This window comes from Macrobrachium rosenbergii, chromosome 4 (genome assembly GCF_040412425.1).
Source record: "Macrobrachium rosenbergii isolate ZJJX-2024 chromosome 4, ASM4041242v1, whole genome shotgun sequence".
NCBI lineage: Eukaryota > Metazoa > Arthropoda > Malacostraca > Decapoda > Palaemonidae > Macrobrachium > Macrobrachium rosenbergii.
Window position 1 is genome coordinate 1,884,895 of NC_089744.1, and position 19,262 is coordinate 1,904,156.

Consider the following 19,262-nt stretch of genomic DNA (forward strand, 5'->3'; position numbering starts at 1 on the left):
ACTTCTCACAAACCTTCCCAGCCTTTCCCACTAGCCACTCAACTGTTTTCCATGTGGGCGTGGGAAACAATATTGGGCAGAACTCAGACAATAGGGAAGTGGCAAAACGGGGAAATAAACGGGGTAATGGCAGGGAAAATTTTTCATGAATTACTATTATTTTGAGCGCTTTTAGAACGCTGTTTCCACTGTGATTTGTAGATTTGTTCCCAGTGAAAATCTTGGATACTCTTAAGACCGAGCTTTAAATTATAGTGGTAGCATGGGGAAAATAACTGGGTTTTAGTGCTGTGTATGTATGTTGTAAGTTTCTGGAGTTTTCTTAGCACTACCAGAAAGTCGGGCATATTTAAATTGTATTCAGTTTTGCATATGTAAATAAAAATCAGTAAGCATTGATTTGTGTACTGTGTTAGAAGCCTTGGTGTTATAGCTCTCTCTTTGATGAGCGCCTTTATGTTAAACTACTCCTCATAGATATTTTGAAACCATTGATGGACATCATAATTTAAATTGTCATTAGATATTGAATGATCAAATTAAATACACGTTAAATTTGCATTATCTTGCACCTCGTATTCACTGGTCACTTTAACGAGTCTGGACTTATTGAGGAAAATGGCCTCTACTGTGATTAGTAGGAGTGATGTACTTATCTTCGCCAGATAAAAATATGCGAGTCATAATCAGGTCGTAGGCCAGTCGCCAGTTTCAAACAGGTGAATCATAATTACAGCAAAGAGGCGAATCCGTTGACCATAAGTGAGATATTATTTCCTCGGAATTTGGTGATTAGGAAAGCGAAAATGCCGCTGTTATGGGCCTTTCGGGGGTTAAAGGGGTAACTTTAGATTCCGCCGGAGGAAGAAGGACCTGCTATAACCCCTCGGGAATGAGGTTCCCCTGATTGCACTTGTAGCTTCGGGTATCACTTCGGGGCATAGTTTAAAACATTCCATCGGATCTCTTTGTTTATCGAGGATGGGAGGATTTTGAAGTTTTTTTTTTTTAATGCGCGTCATATTTTCTGCATGCAACATATCCCATGTAGCCTTACAAAAGTGTTTTGATTATATTTTATTAGAACCAAACTAATACTGTAATACTGTAGTGTTGGACAACGTGCGAATAAGTTGGCGTTCTTTGTTCTAGATCACATTTACATTAATGCTAATAAGTGGTTCCCCGCTTCTTTTGTAAAGAGGAGAGGCGTTGTGGAGTATATTGGTAGTTTATGTCTGAAGAAATCATCGACCCGGATGCAGCAGAAGAAGCACCAGCTTTCCAAAAAAGGAAGAAGGGATCCAACACGCTTAACGATGTCTACAATCAATTGCAGCGAAGTCATTGTGATGAAGTGTACTGGCGACTGCGCCACCGTCTGTACCCAAAAGTTCGGCCTTTGGAACAGCGCTGTAAATTGCAGGGAGCGTCTTTATAGCCTGAGTATCGCCTCATAATTCACTCGACTTGATTTTTTTTTTAATGTTCAGCGAGGTGGTGAGGGTGGGATCTGGAATCAGCGGGTTCTTCATGGGTGTAGATGTGTCTTCAGTTTATCAACGCTTTCTTCGTTGAATTGGGAGAATTCCTTTACAGTAACCATCCAGGGAAGAAAGAGAGATATTTCATAAACCATACATAGCTAGAAAACACACACACACACACACTTCATGTCAAAATTTAATTGTTTAGACTTATAAATAGGTAGGTAGTTACGGTATAGTATGAGTATACGGTGCAAAATACGTTAGAAATTACCTAAACCAAGTGGGGATTGGGTATTCGGGTGCTGCCATTATGAGACGGGGTCACCCGGTGGATCAAAGGTCTCGGGATAATTGTTGCCCTTCCACGACCTTTACCGTTCCAGATTGTTGCTTGTTCCTAATTCTGTGTCTCCCCATGCCCTTCCCATCCTAGGGTCTGTCACGGCTCCCTTGTTCCTCACAACTTCGTTACTTCCACCACCATGCCATAATGTCACCTTCCTCAACACACAACGCCCTTTGGAGTCACCTGACCTTCCTATTCGTTCTAAACCTGTCCCCCTCCCCCCGTTATACACTCTCTCTCTCTCTCTCTCTCTCTCTCTCTCTCTCTCTCTCTCTCTCTCTCTCTCTCTGACATACTTTTGTATTTTGGTTTGTGACCAAATTTGAGAAAAACGCTGGATTTTAAATATTGTCATGGATTGCATTTTTTTTTTTTTTTTTTTTTTTTTAGTAACTGCTACTTATTTTCATGCTAGTCATTCTAAGTTAGGTTCTAAAGTCTAAACTCAACCAGACCATTCCGAATATTATTGTTTTATCAAAACTCGTTTGTAATACGTTCATAAACTCAACGCGTTTATGTCTTAGTTTGCAATCCCAATGAAGATGGGATTGCTCGGCCCTCTACGCGGGTGCGTACAGTAGGCTAGAATATACAGACTCTTTACTGAAGCCTTAGTTCTGAAAGCAACGTCAGTTATTTCCTTTGTTAAGGCGAAATATGCTGGTCACCCCTGATGTTAACGTGGGCAGGTGAAGGGCGGAGGACGGCGATTTTGGGGGTGGCAAGGCTGACAGAAAAGATAAGTGTCATCTTGTCATTTGGTATTGTAATCGACCGGAAGAATCTCGGTATTTTTCTGATCTTCAGACACGCCCCTTTCGCAGACATCAGGTGGCGTGAACGATGAAACTCTTTTGGAGAGGTTTCTCTTATGTTCTTCTCGTGCGATGTATTATTTTTCTTTAAAAAATTTAAAGCAATCTGCTACCTCTGTAGAACGCTGAACTTTCTGTAGATTGAATATAAGAATTCTTCAATGACCAAATTTTGTCAGTTTTTTTTTTTTTTATCTCATAGCCAATTTAATTTCTTAAAGAGACTCGCGTTCCACGTATTTTAATGTCTTTTTTTTTTTTTTTTTTACCTTCTAGCTTTACTGTGTAAAACATTACAAATAAGCTTATACATGCTGTACTAGTTACGGCAGGAGGAGATCACGGCATATGGTTACGGTTTGAATCAAACGATCAAACCGCCATACTGCAAGGAAGAACTGTCGTTCCAAAGACAAACATCAGTCAGCAGTGACTCAACTACGTTTTGTCATGCTAAGGGGGCTGCCTCAAATTTTTTTTTTCCTTTTATATTGGATGGCACTGAACACTTCTTTCACTACTCTCATAGGATCCCACACCTTTCCTCGTCACATACCCCTGTGACGTCGCTTTCCCGATAATGTTTTTGTAATCGGAGATGCAGGTGGAGAGATCGGCTTGTCACGTCGTAGATTACCACGGAAGATATATAATATGGTATCGTGCTCACCTCAAAAGCCGCTCGGATTACCCCCTTTTCCACATTCAGCCTTTTGTGCACTCTGAACATTTAAAAACTTTCACATGCTCTCTCTCTCTCTCTCTCTCTCTCTCTCTCTCTCTCTCTCTCTCTCTCTCTCTCTCTCTCTCTTATCAGCTGCTGCTTAAATTGGTGAGTGTTCAATGTAATATGCAGAAGAGTATGTGTGGGAAAGTTCCGAAAAGATTATCAACGTGACCTTTTTTTCTATAAGGTAGATACTTTCAATTTATTATGCATATTCTTATGGATACTTTTTTGTATTAACACTTTTGCAAATTATGCAACTTACGCAAATCAGGCAAAATGTGTCCTGAGTGAATGTAATTGACAAACCCCCTCACCCCTCTCTCTCTCTCTCTCTCTCTCTCTCTCTCTCTCTCTCTCTCTCTCTCTCTCTCTCTTCTTGTTCTAGTCGGTTCCATGCCTTGCATACCTGTGGTGACCTTGTCTTGGGAAGTTCTCACCCAAAAAGACTTTCCTATTGTCCTAACCCCCTCCCACACCTACGTCTACGCCCTCCCTTACCCTCCCCCTTCCTTTGTCCTGTATTTCGAGCCCTGGGAACCCTCACTTGCTACTGAATACCCTCGATATTGACTTTGATAAGTCCTAAGTGCCGAGACCTGTTTGGGTCAAATCTTAGCCTAGGGACTGAGGAAGGATGGGATTTTGAAGGTAAAGCTCTACTGCAACATAGTTTGATAAATAATAAGTACAGTATTTTTTTTTATTTGTAGTTGACACACTTTGTTGTTATGCAGTATATGAAATGTGTGAGTAGGCCTTCAAAAGACTTCAGTTATGTTTGTTATTTGAAAGTTTATACCTTTTTCTTTTGGAGCTGGTACCTTACTTTAAACATAATTAAAATCGAAGAGCTGTGCTTCATAGTTATCCAATAATATTTAGCATAGTAAGGAAGAAAGCAAACGAAATTGAACCCCGTAATTTGATGCTTCTCACGTTTGAAGCGCTAATCCATATTTAATTACTTTAAGAACCTGTTAAATTGTGAAGTGCCACTTCTGATTTTATTTATCCGGAGTCTTTAAAGAACCCCACCCCCCAAAAAAAAAAAAATCCGTAAAAGTCGAGAAAAATGCACGAAAAATCAGGACTGCTTATCTATATATAGAATCGGAACAGAATTGTTTATGTATGGGTTATCGTTCGCTGTTTTGGCCTTTAGTACCCCTAAGAGTAATATCTGTTACATTTGAATTGTGAGAGAGTAACTGAAAGCAGAAATGGAGTGATGAGGTTGAGTTTTGTCTTATTTAGCTTTTAAGTTTACTTATATATGAGCTAGTTTTGTTTTATTTGAAAATAGTTTGGTATAATTTACATTCATTTTTGTGTAAGCAGTGAAGCGTCATTCCATATGAAATTTGGAATTAATCTCCATTTATTCGTGTGAATTTGTATGATGATGTGTCATCTGTTCATATTTAGTAAAGAGATGCTCTCTGTAAAACTGCATGAAGAGAAATTATCAAAAGATAAAGAAAAAGAATGCCAGATGGATCTCTTGTAAAATAAATGTACACATTTTTCTTGTTTGATAAATTATGTTTTAAGGTATTGCCGATGCCCAGTGACCTCTCTTCATATTTAGTTTATTGAAAATTTATTGCAAAGTTAAGAATTACATGCAATGCTGATGGAAACCTTGTCATTTTGGGTTAATCATTTTGATCTTTACTCTATTTTAATGAAAATTAATTTCTCTTGCCGGTTCAGTATTTTTAAAACATTTTCCAAAGGAATTTTGCGGAATGCCATCACAGTTTTGTTCAGTGCAGTACATTTTTGTAGTTTTTTTTATCACGTAGATATTGTTAGTGTCGAGGCGCAAGAGGAGGTGCGTCTCATTCTTGTAAAATTCTCGGAAGTCACTTTTGATTTGCGTTTGTTTCTATCCCCACTGATTCTTGTACATAGATTTTTCTTGTTACTGGGTCCTTTCCAGTTATTATTTTTTCTGCTATGCTAAAACTTCTTTGATTTGTCGTCGGGTTTTTTGGAATCGAGATGTTTTACAGACATATATATATGTGTGATTTTTATGTTTGTATCTTTAAATAACAGGTATACGTACGTATTCATTTTTAAATATTTTCATTATGAATTTATATATATATATATATATATATATATATATATATATATATATATATATATATATATATATATATATATATATATATATATATATATATATATATATATATATATATTTTAAATTAATATCATCGCTAAAAATATATAGCGACAAGTGAATACCAGTTGTTTGTTGACGGCATATTAAATCGAGAAGTTATAGCCAGAGGTTGGTTTAAATTTCGTGGTTTCGGCGAGTCGTTTATCCATTCAAGAGTTGCAATCAGCTCTCGGCCAAGGAAGACAGTTTATTTTAACCTCCTGGGTGCTTACTCATCCCAAATAAGGCGCTCCGGTCATTTGGTCGATTTATGATCTGTGCCTAGTGGATTCTGAACCTTAATACATCGGTGGAATATTATTGTCAATTTGCAAATGCAAGTAGCTTCCACATTGCAGCCAACGACGGCTTCCGGTAAGATAGAGAAGCATGCTTGGGGCGAACGAGTCAAAAGATGCACCGCCAGGATAGGGAGAGAGAATTTGAACTTCGCAACGATGCTCGGGGTAACCTTTGCTGCAGCTGGCCACTTTTTAAGGTGTTTACTTGGAGGATGTGCAGTCAGGTTGTTGCGGAATATGCCAGCGTTGGACGTTTTCTTCTTCTTCTGTACCAACTTTGATCATGTTAAGGGTATTGTCATAATGGTGTTCTGAGTTACTAATTTTATTTTATTTGTTGTTGTCGTCATCGTATTTCATGATAGTCCCGGACTATTATGCAATAGTAATCAGCAACATAAAATTAAAAGGTTATTTTAACGAAAACGTCTAACGATGAGAACTATTTTCTGTAGTTATAATGAATAGTGAAAGATTTGTATGATCGCTGATAAAAGTAATAGTTTTTCTACCATTTTTTGCAGTTGAGACCAACAATTTTAGCGATATTTTTCATATGTGTAATCAAGTATATTGTTGTTTACTTGGATTATTAACTGTTTGTGTATAATCTTGCCTACTTTAAATGTTTTCTCCGGAAACTGCGATTGAAAGACTGATAATATGGGGGTGTTTTAACTACAATCAGAAGAAGTAGTAGGGTGACCGAAATCATTTATGACGAGTTTTATTTTTAATGTTAGTTGCACCTCAGAACACAGCATTCTTTAAATCCTCTGTCTGAACAATTGGGGGTTTTTAAGATGAAAAATGTCACCACGCTGTTAGTGTACTTTAATATTTTCAAAGGCTTCAACCATACCTTCATAATCATTTACTTCCGTGTGTAATAATTATTTGCTCTTTTTTTTTTTTCATCCAACCCCTCTCCCCACCACCGGAAAACGGAATCAGAAAAAGGGATTCGTAATTGTGGACGATTGTTTTCACCACTTTCTCTCGTATTTTCCTCTAAATTTATCAAAGTGAAATTGGTATTCAGGGTTCCGTGTGCATTACTCGTTGTTTATTGATTCACCTGTTTCAAAGTTGTGAATCATTCCTCCAATTCTGCTTTGTTGTCGAGTTTCCTTTTCGCTCAAATTAACCGACTTCACACCAGCGCCAAAATTGCGTTGTTTTGTGCTTTCCCCGACAAGAAAAAAACCCAGGGCATTACATACTTTTTTCAGGTACCTGTCTTCCGATAGCTGTTCGTTCTCGGTTTGACTTTTACTTATTTTTATTTATTCATTTTTTTAGGCGGACGCAGTCTCTTGTTTACACAGGATCTTAATGGATATTTTATATATTCTTGCATTAACTGATGTGCATCTCATGTTTTATTATATGCCCCTTGTCTATCTTTCTCTGTAGCAGACAGACAGCAGTTGATGAGGAACGACTCTTTCCAGAAGCGGTTCAAGACCTGGACAGGTTTCTCTCTCTCTCTCTCTCTCTCTCTCTCTCTCTCTCTCTCTCTCTCTCTCTCTGTGTGTGTAAAGTAGCACCGGAAATCAGACCGGTATGGCAGCCTTTAGCACAAGTGTTTAGCCCGCTGCTGCACGACCTCCTCTAACCTCTGATGACCATAAAATATCGGTGAAGGTGACGAACTGACGATGTTCTTGCGGAACTGTGGAAGTTCTTCCAGCGTATATTACGCACACCACATACGTTATCACTCGTCATATTTACAGATATTTTAGAAATCGTAAAATAGTTTTTCGTTCAGATAACTTGAAAACAACTAGGTGTGCGCATGTTTTAGTTGGTATCTTGTTCATAGTAGCTTTGGAAATATTTCTTCTAAATCATCTTGGAATTCAAGATTTGGTGTGGAATTTTGCAGATTGCAGCGCTGTGTATTGACAGTCAGACATTTTCTTGAGAATAATTGCTAAGGAAAGTTGCAGTCGTGCTTTTAAAATGAGCAGAATTACGTGCAATAATGGGAAAAAAATCTTATGCTTATTATTCAATATGAGGCCACGTTCGACAGCTGCAATGCAGATGTGTCATTAACATTGTTCACAAGCTTCTGAGGTAAAAAATTTTCCCCTATGTGAAAAATAGCTAAAATAATCAGTATTATTTTAGCTGTTGAATAAAGGAAAAGTTATGCAAAGGTGTTGGACACTAAAAAGCGCTGCAGCATCAACATGTGTAAATGTAACACCTTTATAGCATGGCGATTAAAAACAAGTATATACCTCTAATGCTGCGCATTGAATACTGTGGTACCTCAACAAATGCGGATCTAGGCGTTCTGCAGAGGCACCAACGATAATGGAAGCTCTCTGTAGAATTGTAACATAAAAATTTTACTAAAAGGGAACTCCCGACGATTATCGGAGTCATGATTTCCGTCATAAAGAAAATCGGTACCTCATATCGACAACTCGTTTAATAAGGGTCCCGTGGAGCTGTAGACATCAAACAGAACGGTATTCTAGTTTGATGTAAGAGATCTGGAACGTAGCATTAAAGCATGTAACACTATACGATCTCATTAGACATAGGAAGACCTGACAAACAATACGACGTTTTTGGCTGCGTTAGCTGAGCTGAGTTGTGCAAAATAAGCACGGTGTTAAATATGCAGTTTACGATATATTGAGCTAAGTCTCTATCCTGGTATGTTTTTCTGTGTGAATTGGTAAACCCATGTGGATTACTGGCTTCGTTTTTATAGTTTACCTCGCCGTAAAGCAAGCTGAACTGTATTAAGAACGGCTTTCGATGGAATGACCGTTGGCTTTAATTTCAGATATTTTAATAAAAAATACAGTCATTGTCTGTGGCGTCGTAGGTGGCACTGGATTTTAACTACCCAGTATTATGAGTATGTTCCATATCAACTACAGACAGAGGTGAGCAGACCTAACGCGTTGATCACTAACACCTAACTTAAACTTGTCTCGGTGCTTTGCAATGAAGTGACCTCAGGTAAGAAAAGGTGAGTTTTGGTCGAAGGATTGTGCCAAGCACACCATTTTATTTTTAACGACAAATAAATTATTCATCACTATAATATTGCGAAAAACTCAAAAATCTTCACACTATAATATTTGCCCGAAACCTTGAAAAAATTTTCATTGTAGTCACTCCTACTAGGATTAATAGGGTACTCTATTAATCCTAGCCCTAGCGATATGCGCCAGAAAATAAACATGTTAAGGATTACTGCACGGGTCATCCACCAGGCAACTTTGCGCTCACTAATTAACCTTTTCCACAAACATTTTGAAAAATATCTTTGTAAAGGTGAACTGAGCTTGTAAAACTGGAGCTGACGAAATCATATCGTGGAGCGCGCATGACCGTGGTGTTAAACATACATAGCAGTTTTATTGTCTCTTTTACAGTAGTCTTATCATTTGAGGGTTTGAGTTATTTTACACCCTATTGAAACATAACAGAATTTCTCAGGAACTCGTTGTAATTGGTATCAGTGACCGTCCATTCATTAGTGAAACGCGTTTTTAAAAATTCACATGGAGAGTGTCAGTGCTTATCTGTCTAGATTCCCGTCACTGATGCACTTATACACTATTTGTGGTAAGGTACCATAACGATGAGAGAGTAAGTTGATTTCTGTTCATTCACTTCTGGGCTACCATTTTCTTCTCTGTTCAGTCACTCGAGTATTGGAGTATATGTCAAAATAAATGTATAGAATTTTGATGTAGACATAAAAAATAAAAATAAAAATGTATACAGAAAGGGCATTGCATTAAGCAGGTTATGAGGTTGAAATTACGTAAGTCTGTTTGAATCTTATAAAAATGCAGTGGGAGGTCACGTATGTTATTAATATTATGCCAACGATTAATGCCGATTAATATTATCTTTGCCTACGAAGCTTTGCACTCACAACAAGTGAAGTGTTTTGCTCAGATTCGTAGTTTTTATTTAAAATGTTATTTTTAAAACCGTGCTTTATTTTTGTCGTCAAAGGAGGAGGATTATGCGACTAGGGGATATTCACTTGGGGATCATTTGGGGTTGGGAGGATCGGGACGAATTGATGCAGAGAAACAGGTGATTCATAGTTATCTTGAACGTAATGTTTGTGTCGGAATTTCCTGTGCTTCAGACGTGAGTGTTGGCCGACTAATGAGTGGGAAAGAAGAACTTCTTATGGTGGTTCGACATCCGGCTAAGGACGCCCTTTGTGTTATAGCTAGCTGGCCCTGATTCTTCTCTTGGTTTTGCTTCTTGCTGTTATTACTCGTGCTCCAGCTGCTTTTGTTTTAACAGACTGAATGTCCTTGTTTGTTTCGTGAGTCGCGTCGGACAATAACTTTTGAGGCAGTATCTTTTTTTCGAACTTTGCGTAAACCAAAGTATCATTTATATTTTACGGTAATCTCTGGGACACTGTTTTTCAAGTTTCAAGGGTATTTTTCCTTTTACCTTTCTTGCTTGCCTTGCAAATAATTCTTGCTGATATTCACAAGAAGGAAGATTAGATAATTTATAAAATTTAAATTATCTAAAATAATTTGACACGTTTTATGTCGGTCTTCTTAATTTGTATTTGAATATTGGGCAAATATAGTAATAAAATATATTTATAACGTAATTATTATAACATCCGTAATGTATTCCTAGGTTTTTAAACCTTGAATTCTAGAATCAAGGCTGATGATACTATCTTGCTTACCTTTCTCTCAGATATCGACGGTTGTAGAGAGCGCAGCTGCTTTTCACACTCAGGAATGATAGCCTTAGTTTTTCTCGAATCTTAAAATTTACAAATTAATGACCATGAGTCGGGTATTTCCTGTCAGTGGGTCTAAGAACATGACTTTTCTGTTTTAATGTAAATACCAGAAGTTAACAAAATTTCCTAAGAGTTAAGTCTTTCTTGTCTTTTTGAGAAAAAAATAGAATTTTCTTTGATTCCAGTGGAGCTTTAATTCCAGCCCCGGAGATTGAGAATCGCCAGTGTTTTCATAATTCCAATGCAAGGGCTACTAAAAGCAAACTTTTCCATAGTTAAAAAAAAAAGTTGCTGAGCATTTTCAACTTTTTAATGAAATTTGTAATTTAACATTTTCGTTAACTTGAAAGTTTCTTGGCCGTGGCAATTCTTTTTCTAAGATATGCTCTTGTGGTTTTGGTGGTTTAAATTCACACCGATAGCAACATAGTTTTCAAATTTTACATTTTTGTTTCTTTACTTTCCGTAATGAAGTAGTAATTTCCAGGTTACTATTAGGATACTTTTTTGCTCGCAAAATTCAAGTATTTCTGCCATTATATCCTATACTTATTTAACAGTTGAGCATCACACCGAAGACTTAGTTGTTTTATCCACATTATTTGCAGACAACCATCAAGATCTTTGCCAAGTGTCTAAGGTCAGACATCGAATACAAAACCATTTCAGTGAGCTCGCGGGCAACGTGTAAAGAGGTTGTCAACCTTCTGTTATCCAAGTACAGAATGAGACACAGAGATCCTAACCTCTTCTACCTAACCATGGAGGTCACTGTCAGAAGGTAAGCTGTGACTTCCCTTTCGTATATTGCCATTTTCAAAATATATGCAGAAACCAGATAATAGAATTTAAATAAAGCATTCATGCTGTTCCCTTAGTGAGTAATCACATTTCTTGAGAATTTAATAAATCATTCAAGCTGTTGTTTTAGTGAGTATTCACATGTCTTGAGCAAAGATCAGTTACTATGTTTGTTAGTGTTTCTTGAACTTGGAGTATGTCAAATCTTTTCTTCCATTTTCATCAGGGCCAATAAATTACAGAATTGACTTTAGGATTCATTCATTAGCTGGTGTATCAAAACATTCTCATATAGGCATTTGTGTAAGTACATCTGTTATCCTTGTCTTATAGATGGTCTGGTATGCCTCTGAGGTCCTTGTTAGTTCTAGAGGATGGAGCCAGACCTGCTCAGTTGGCTCTTTGTCGACCCCCAGGGGACTCAAGATTTGCACTGCAAATGCGTCGCGGGGGAGTTATCAAAGTACATGATACTGTCCTCATGCCAGGGGTAAGATTCTCTCTCTCTCTCTCTCTCTTTTTAAAGGTGAGTGATTTCATAAGTATATAACAAAATTTAATTTACTAGAGAAACAAAATTGAAAGTACTAAATGGTATCGTACAGCCAATGTTTGAGGAATTATTCTTAATTTTTGCTTAGGAGAGGATGGATCCTAGCAGGTACCAAGTAAGAAGAAATTTTGGTGTAAAATGCCTTTATTTTTATTAAGTTAAACAGTATTTGGAAAAAATGGTGGAAAACCAAGATAAACACTATATTTGTCAAATGACCCCTTTGGGCTGAATTATCTTGTTTTTGCTATACTGTACAGTAAATCTTTCAGTACCCCCATGTTCAGTGGAGAAAACAAAAGGTTATTTTTTAAAGAAAGTAATTTCACACGTCAAATTGTTATGTAAAATTATTATATTCTTCATAGAAGTTTTAGTACATGTACTGTATTTATTCCATAAAGTTACTTTTTAGTCACTGTATTGTTTGATAAAACCACATATGCCCCGTAGTAAGCTAGTTTACAGTCTAGTGATGCAATTAAGACTTCATGCTTCATTCCTTTACTTACCTCCTTAATTTTTTTTACAAAATAAATGGGCTGGTAATCCTGTGAACAAAATGAGTCTTGTATAATGCTGCTGTCTCACAATTTGTTATATATTTCTTTACAGTCACAGTATAAATCCTTGTTGGTGTCAGATCGCACAACTGCAGAAGAGGTTGTGCAACTCTTACTCAACTGCTATGATAGGCGTGAAAACAAGCACTACTATGCTATACATGAGGTAATGTATATCAGCCATTTCACAGTTCTGTGTATGATACATTTTTAGTTAGCCACAGGCACAAGAAAATTTGATTAAGTCTGCTTGTGTGTTCCACTGGATTGCTTTTCTATTAATGTTTTGTTTTAGCATACTACAAGTATATATCAGTGCATTAAATGTGCTTGACATATGCAGTTGTTACTCAGATCATAAAGTATTAGCCAAGGCAATGGAAAAAATGCCACCTGATTAGACATAGACAGTTTTTTTTTTTTTAAGAGCTTTTTTACTTTTTATTTTGCTTCTGCAAGGTTATTAAAACAGAAAGACTATGATAGATTACTGTAAGCTTTATTCCTTTCCAGGTTCGAAGAAGCCCAAATTACAACGACCGCATCTTGCTGCCAGATGAAAAACCTCTGGAAGTCAAAAGCAAGTGGCCACGAGATCGTCAAGCAGAGTTTGTCTTTGTTCTAAGAAGAAACATGTCCCAAGCTCTGTCTTTAAGAAGGGTATGTCACTTTACTACCAATGCTTAATTAGAAGGCAAACTTCACTTATTTACTGATTGACTTGAATTCAAAAATTTACTCGCATTTGGCAAATTTCACACTTTCTGACTACTGTCATGTAGCACGTTAAGTATTGAATACTTCCAACTTACTATACTTTTTGCTTATCTTGCAAACATAAATATCATTGTTAGGTATATATATAAGCATCACCATTATTAAAAAATGCCTTAAAGTTTATTTACTTGAAAAGTAAGCTTACACAGAATAAAGTACCAGTAGGTGAACAAAACACAGAAGAGAATAACATAGATGAATCAATAAAAGAGAAATATTTACATAAATTAGCAGCTCTTCAAGTCTAAACTTAACTAAAGGGCACTTTAAATCTGTACTATAATTCTTCCTAAACTTACAAGCAATTGCATCAATAATAATGCCAAGAAGACTTGCACAGTTTTACAGTAAAAGGGATGAAATGCTTCTAGTATTAGGTAGTAGGGCAATGAGGCACCTCAACAGAATATAGATGTTAAATATTGCAAAACAAGTAGTGCACACAAATCTTTACAAAGTCACAGGCAGTAAAGGCTCAATTTAAAATTACCTGTTGTAGAAGAAAGAAAAACAGGAAGTGGTGGGATGAGGCTCAGGGAGGGAGAAAGGGACATTATTTAGATAAAGTAGCATGTTTGAGATACGGTAATCGTGTACATGTACATAGGAGAATGGATAAAGTAACCAAGAAGAAAGCTTGAGTCAATAAATAGGCAAGTCATTAAAATAGAAGAGAGATGATTAGCAAATGCTTTAGGGAGAATAGCTCATATTACAAAGATATAAATTCCTGGTTAGATGGAGTGAGTATTTTTGAAGACTTGTTGAATGAGGAAGCTAGAGGAGAAAGCTAAATACCATAGGAGTCGAAATTGTGGTAAAGTTGAAAATGCCTATGGAGGTAGGTGTTTAGGTTATCATAAGGATGGCTGTCAAGAGGTTGGGGAAATTTAAAATACCAGGAGTTAATGGGATTACAAGTGAGATGCTCTGGTACTGTGGGTATTTTCATTCAGTGATCAGTGACTGATCGGGGTTTGTAAAATAGGTGTAGCGTATGTGAGGGACAAGTCCCAAGAGAATTGGAGAGGAGAATATGTTCCATTTTTAAAAAGGTAAATGGTTATAGGGGCAACTGTAGGAATTATTGGGATATAATGTTATTTATTTTGCAGGGAAAATGTATGGTGGGGTTTAGTTGGAAAATTTTTCTGAAGAATAATGTAAGGTTAAACAAGGAAAAGGGTGTGTGGATCAATTGTTTGTCATGAGAAGTTATAAGAGAATTTTGAAAATATCAAAGGGAAGGCATTATGTGGCATAAATGGACTTTGAAAGAGCTTATGACAGAATTCATAGGTAATGTGGAGAGTGTTTAGGTTATTTGGAACAAAAGACAAGTTGCTGAGACTAGTTTAAATTTTGAACAACATAGGTGAAGCAGATGAGAGGGCTTACAGGTATATCTGCCAAGTCCTCAATAGCCATAGCCCATGCTTACTCAGGTCTGAAGTGAATGGAAACGAATTTAATACTGATTGTGTAGTGTTTGTTTTTTCTAGGTGTGTGCAAATGAAGTGACCTGTCTCTTGGCTCTGCTGCTAATTAGTGACCCTTTAGAAAAAAAACCATTAACCAAAGAGATTAGAAGTGTCTATGGGAGTGAAGTGAGATTAGAAATGTCTATGGGAGTGAAATGAGAATACTGATTGCAAATACATAGCAATAGATTGAAGCTGTTTAGATGAACTGTTTGTGTCTTAAAAATTAAAATGGTAAGAAATGTATACATTTTTGGAATTGGTAAAAAGTTTAGCATTGGTGTGTATTGATATGGTATGGGCAACTGGAAAGAATGGAGAATGATAAGTTGAAGTGAATAATTCATTATTATAAAGTTTTAGGAGGGAGGAGGAAAGAAATGAATGGCCAAAATATCCAGGAAATGCAAGAACTCTTACAAGATAGAGGTGAATGGTGCAGTGCATGTAGACTGGATTTGACACAGCTATAATAAGAATTCTGTGTATGTCCTGTAAGGCCTAATGTTGTGGAAGCTTGCTGTTGCCCTGTAGAGAAGGTCCATCGCCAGTTCAGGGGTTAGAAGTATGAATGTGGCAGTGATTATTGTGCTTTTTTCTGAGCTCAACTCAACTCCTGTACATAATATATGTATATACTATACGGAAAAAATTTCCAGTGTTACTATCATAAAAGGATACTGGAATATACATCTTTTAAGACAAATACACAATACAATACAGTTCTCTTATGATAATACATACTACAGTATAGTTCACTTTTGTTCCTGTGAGAATTCAAACCATCGTATTTAATGTGAAACATCTTTGACAACAGTTGGTCCAGTTGTTGAAACTTGGTAACAAGGTAGTTAACTGAAGCTGTTTTCTTAAGCATTACTTTGAGTGGTTGACGACTGTGGCTTCTTTATGGATTATCCCCATCGTGATTGTGACTGGAATGATCATGCCTAATGATTCTTCTTCACCTCCAGAATGATCATGTAGGTGTCCTGGACATGATTATGTGTGTGCAAGTCTTGTTTCTATGTTCACCATCAACTATAATTCTTTGTGTCTGTCATGCAGAAGTCAGGAATGTTCGGCATCTCTCAGGTGTGTTAAGTGTGTCTTGGTCACCTTTCCAGTGAGAAATAAGATTTCCCTTGGGTTCTTCCAAGGGGAATACCTAAGAAGCTCACCCTGTATGTGATGCTGTTGAGGGGAGCTTGTTTTCTCCCCCTCCTTCTTCAGTGCCCACCTCCCCAGCCTCATAGTCCAAGAGACAAGGAGTGGTTATAAAGATACTGTGGCCATCCCTGAGTATTCTGGAAGAAAGCTCTTCCAGAATGCTCAAGGACAGCCAGTGCCTTTGCCCACTCCTTTGTCTCTTTCTGGAACATTTGGCCTTAGCCACAATTTCCCAACACAGGTCAGTGTTTAGGGACCCCATCACTTCAGCTATGGCTTCACTTACTATTCTGCCTGTATAATGACTTCTGCTGTTCCCAATGTTCCAGCTTCTGCTGTGGTTGTTCTGGAAGCTTCTGCTTCTGTCCCTTCAGAGATATCTGCCTTGACTAATACTGTCCCTTCAGGGATGTCGACCTTGACTATGGCCTCAGAGGATTTGGAAGAGGGTGGAGATACTAGTTTACAAGGGACATCAAGGAAGCACTGCCATGCTTCATCAGGCTGCTTTTCCTCCACTTTCCTCCTCTTATGATCACTTTCATCCTCTTATGATCAACAGAGGCATAAAATGATGACCTGTAAAGCAGCCCTCCACAAAGAGGCTAATGTCTTCTTGTGGCTATCTCTTCTCTGCTGAGAGTGACAGTGATCCCAACTGATCTCAGTTGCATAAGTCTGTCCATACACAGTCTCTGGTGCATGACTTCAGTCTTTCTTGGTCACCCATGTGTACTTCTTGGGAGAAACAACTAATGCTAACTTTTCCTGTGCTATAAGGAAATGCTTGCAATTCCTCAGAATACTGGCTGTCATAGTCCCTGGGGCCTATCACAGCACATCCCAGGACATGCTTACAATCAGTCCCCAGACTATCATGAGCATGAATGCACTCCTGTTGTAACACTGGATTGGTCTCTGCTTTACTAGGTCAAGGTGTGCAAGGCCAGTGCACCACTCTGAGTGCACAGGGAGGGAAGCGTGCACTCTGGCTTGCCTTGTTTAGGTAGGCCATCCTGACTAGTTCTGCTCCAGTGGCAGGGCACACAGACAATAAAAGGATTGTGACTCAGTTTTTGGGACCTACACTGGGCACTCATCTTGAACCACTGAGCAGAGACAAAGTCAGGTGTACCATGTCTCCCTCCACTTTGATGAAGGACCCAGCTCATCCTGTTGCACATTTTACTGGACCTGATGGTCCTTTCCCCATGGAACCTGTGCAGCTGAACTAGAGGCCTTTTTGTGAGATCATTGAGTTCATTTGTGAATGCAATGGTTTGAGGAGATCGACCAGAGCACCTCCTTGACCACCCAGTGCCCTCCATAGACTGCACGTTGGGTCTAACCCCAGAGTATACAGAACCCTTTCATTTGTCCTGATTCCCTCTTGTGTTGGGTGTGCTTGATAGGGTAAGTTCTCTGATCTCAGGATCAGAGAATCCATTACCCTCCAGTTGCTCCTCCACCTTTGACTTAACAACAGAAATGTTACACCCTGGGGGAGACCGAAACTGGCTCTGTACAGGTGGACCAGTCAGTCTGCAAGCTGACAAACTACTTCAGTTTGGAAAAGCTTTAGTGCATAGGGGCTCTCTTACTCCTCCTCCAGTGTAGGATAAGCTGCCTGGCTTTGTTTCAAAGTATATATCATGGTTAGACTTGTGGCTAAACACTATGGCTGCCTTTGCCTTTTCCTAGGTGTCTTTGGTTGAGGAAAAAAGCAAAGTTCTGAAGGTTGTTGGTGTTAGGAGTTTATGTAAAACATTGGCCTTCCTTCCCATCAGTCTGCAAACCTGTGGGCTAACCTTGATTTGAAGAGGTGCTTATAGCCAAGAAGGAGAGGAAGGAGGGAAGGACACTGAAGCTGGCTATCCTCCTCTGCTGCTGTGGGTTGGAGGATGCATGTCATGCCACTGGGCAATGTGGCAGCAACAGAGGATGGACCTTGGCTAGTCTGTCTTGTTCATGAAGGTTGAAGGCTTCCTTTTAAGGACTATTGCCCTCCCCTTCCTCACAGACCAGTCCCACTTCCAGCTTATTCTCCAGAATTGTCCAAATATTTCATTGTTAATGGAGATGTTACAATGCTGGAGAATGACACTGGAAGTCTTAGGCAACTACTCTGCAGGCTGCTACAATCATATTTTCCTTCTGGAGAATGTGACGAAAGGCTAAAGACCCCTCATAGAGCTCTCTTCCCAAAATGCCATCAAGCTGCCCACCACACATCCCAAGCCAACAACCCCAACACTAGTAACTTCGCTATTTAGTCACCAGGGACAGGGCAAAGGAGGTAAAGTAGTCCCTACACACACATGTAGCGGAGAGATTATCAAAGCTTGGGGAACCTGGTAAATGACCTGTTCACAACATAGGTAAACAGGAAGCTCCTGGAGTTCTGCTTACCAGTGCTGGACCCTTGAGCTTCACCTCTCAACACCACTAGGACAACCTCAACACATGCTTTTCTGTTTCTAACTTGGATGGGTGATCAGCAGAGTGCTGATCACTCCTGGTCTCAGAATGATCCTTGTGTCTTCTCACTGGTAACAAGCCAGTGGTATCTGGATCTGCTGTCCCTTCTTGTCAAGGCACAGCTAGAACTACCCATATGTCTCACTTTACTTTCAGCAGCTATGCATGTCAGATATTACCAGTCTGTGCAGTCGTTCACACTTCATGGCAGGAAACTATCCAGGATCTGTGAGAGAGGCTTTTCTCACAGTTAGCATTGGAGTTCACTAAGTACCATCAGATATGCAGCAGGTGCTTACCAGGAAAAGTGGGCCTTCAGTGGTTGGTGTCATCAGATGGGTGTCTTTCTGGTCAACACCACTATTCGGCAGGTAACAGTTTCTAGGCTACCTCCTCTGTGTCAGTGACTAAGGGCTCCCACTCTGCCCTTTCCAAGTGCTTCTGGTTTAAGAGCATGGACCTCTCTGCCTTGGTGGAGGTTTCCATGCTCATGAGGAGCTCCAGTCAGTCTAGCCCACCCATGAACTCACACCCTGGGAGTGGATTGTAACTCTTGCCTTTTGTAGCTTCACCTGGGTGCCTTACAAAACCCTGAGAGGGGCTACAGACAGTGGTACGGTCCTCAACTGCTCTCTTGCTAGTCTTAACATAGGCCAAGAAAAGTATGAGAACTGTTCCTTTGTAGCCTCACCTCACCTAGGTGCCTTCACAAAATCCTGAGAGAGGCTACAAACAGATATACTGTCCTCAACTGCTTTCTTGCTAGTCTTAACATAGGCCAAGAAAAGTATGAGAACTGTTCTTTTGTAGCC

At 38.7% G+C, this 19,262-nt stretch overlaps 2 protein-coding genes across 5 annotated transcripts in view; one reads left to right on the forward strand and one right to left on the reverse strand.

Annotated features, from left to right (window-relative positions):
* Positions 1–19,262, forward strand: part of LOC136829427 (uncharacterized) — a 102,083-nt gene that overhangs the window by 79,255 nt on the left and 3,566 nt on the right. Inside the window, exons 3-6 of the mRNA XM_067088039.1 lie at positions 11,236–11,408; positions 11,762–11,918; positions 12,597–12,710; positions 13,058–13,204. Coding sequence (XP_066944140.1) covers positions 11,236–11,408; positions 11,762–11,918; positions 12,597–12,710; positions 13,058–13,204 — 591 coding nt within the window. The remainder of the gene's footprint in view (positions 1–11,235; positions 11,409–11,761; positions 11,919–12,596; positions 12,711–13,057; positions 13,205–19,262) is intronic.
* Pbp49 (proximal sequence element A Pbp49) overlaps positions 13,027–19,262 on the reverse strand; it is a 65,691-nt gene continuing 59,455 nt past the window's right edge. For 2 of the 4 annotated variants that reach the window (XR_010850379.1, XR_010850389.1), the window contains exon 13: positions 13,027–13,193. The gene's annotated coding sequence lies outside the window, so the exon portion shown is untranslated. Of the gene's footprint in view, positions 13,194–15,222; positions 15,419–19,262 lie in introns of those variants that run through there. The other 2 variants (XR_010850382.1, XR_010850381.1) reach the window with 2 other exon arrangements.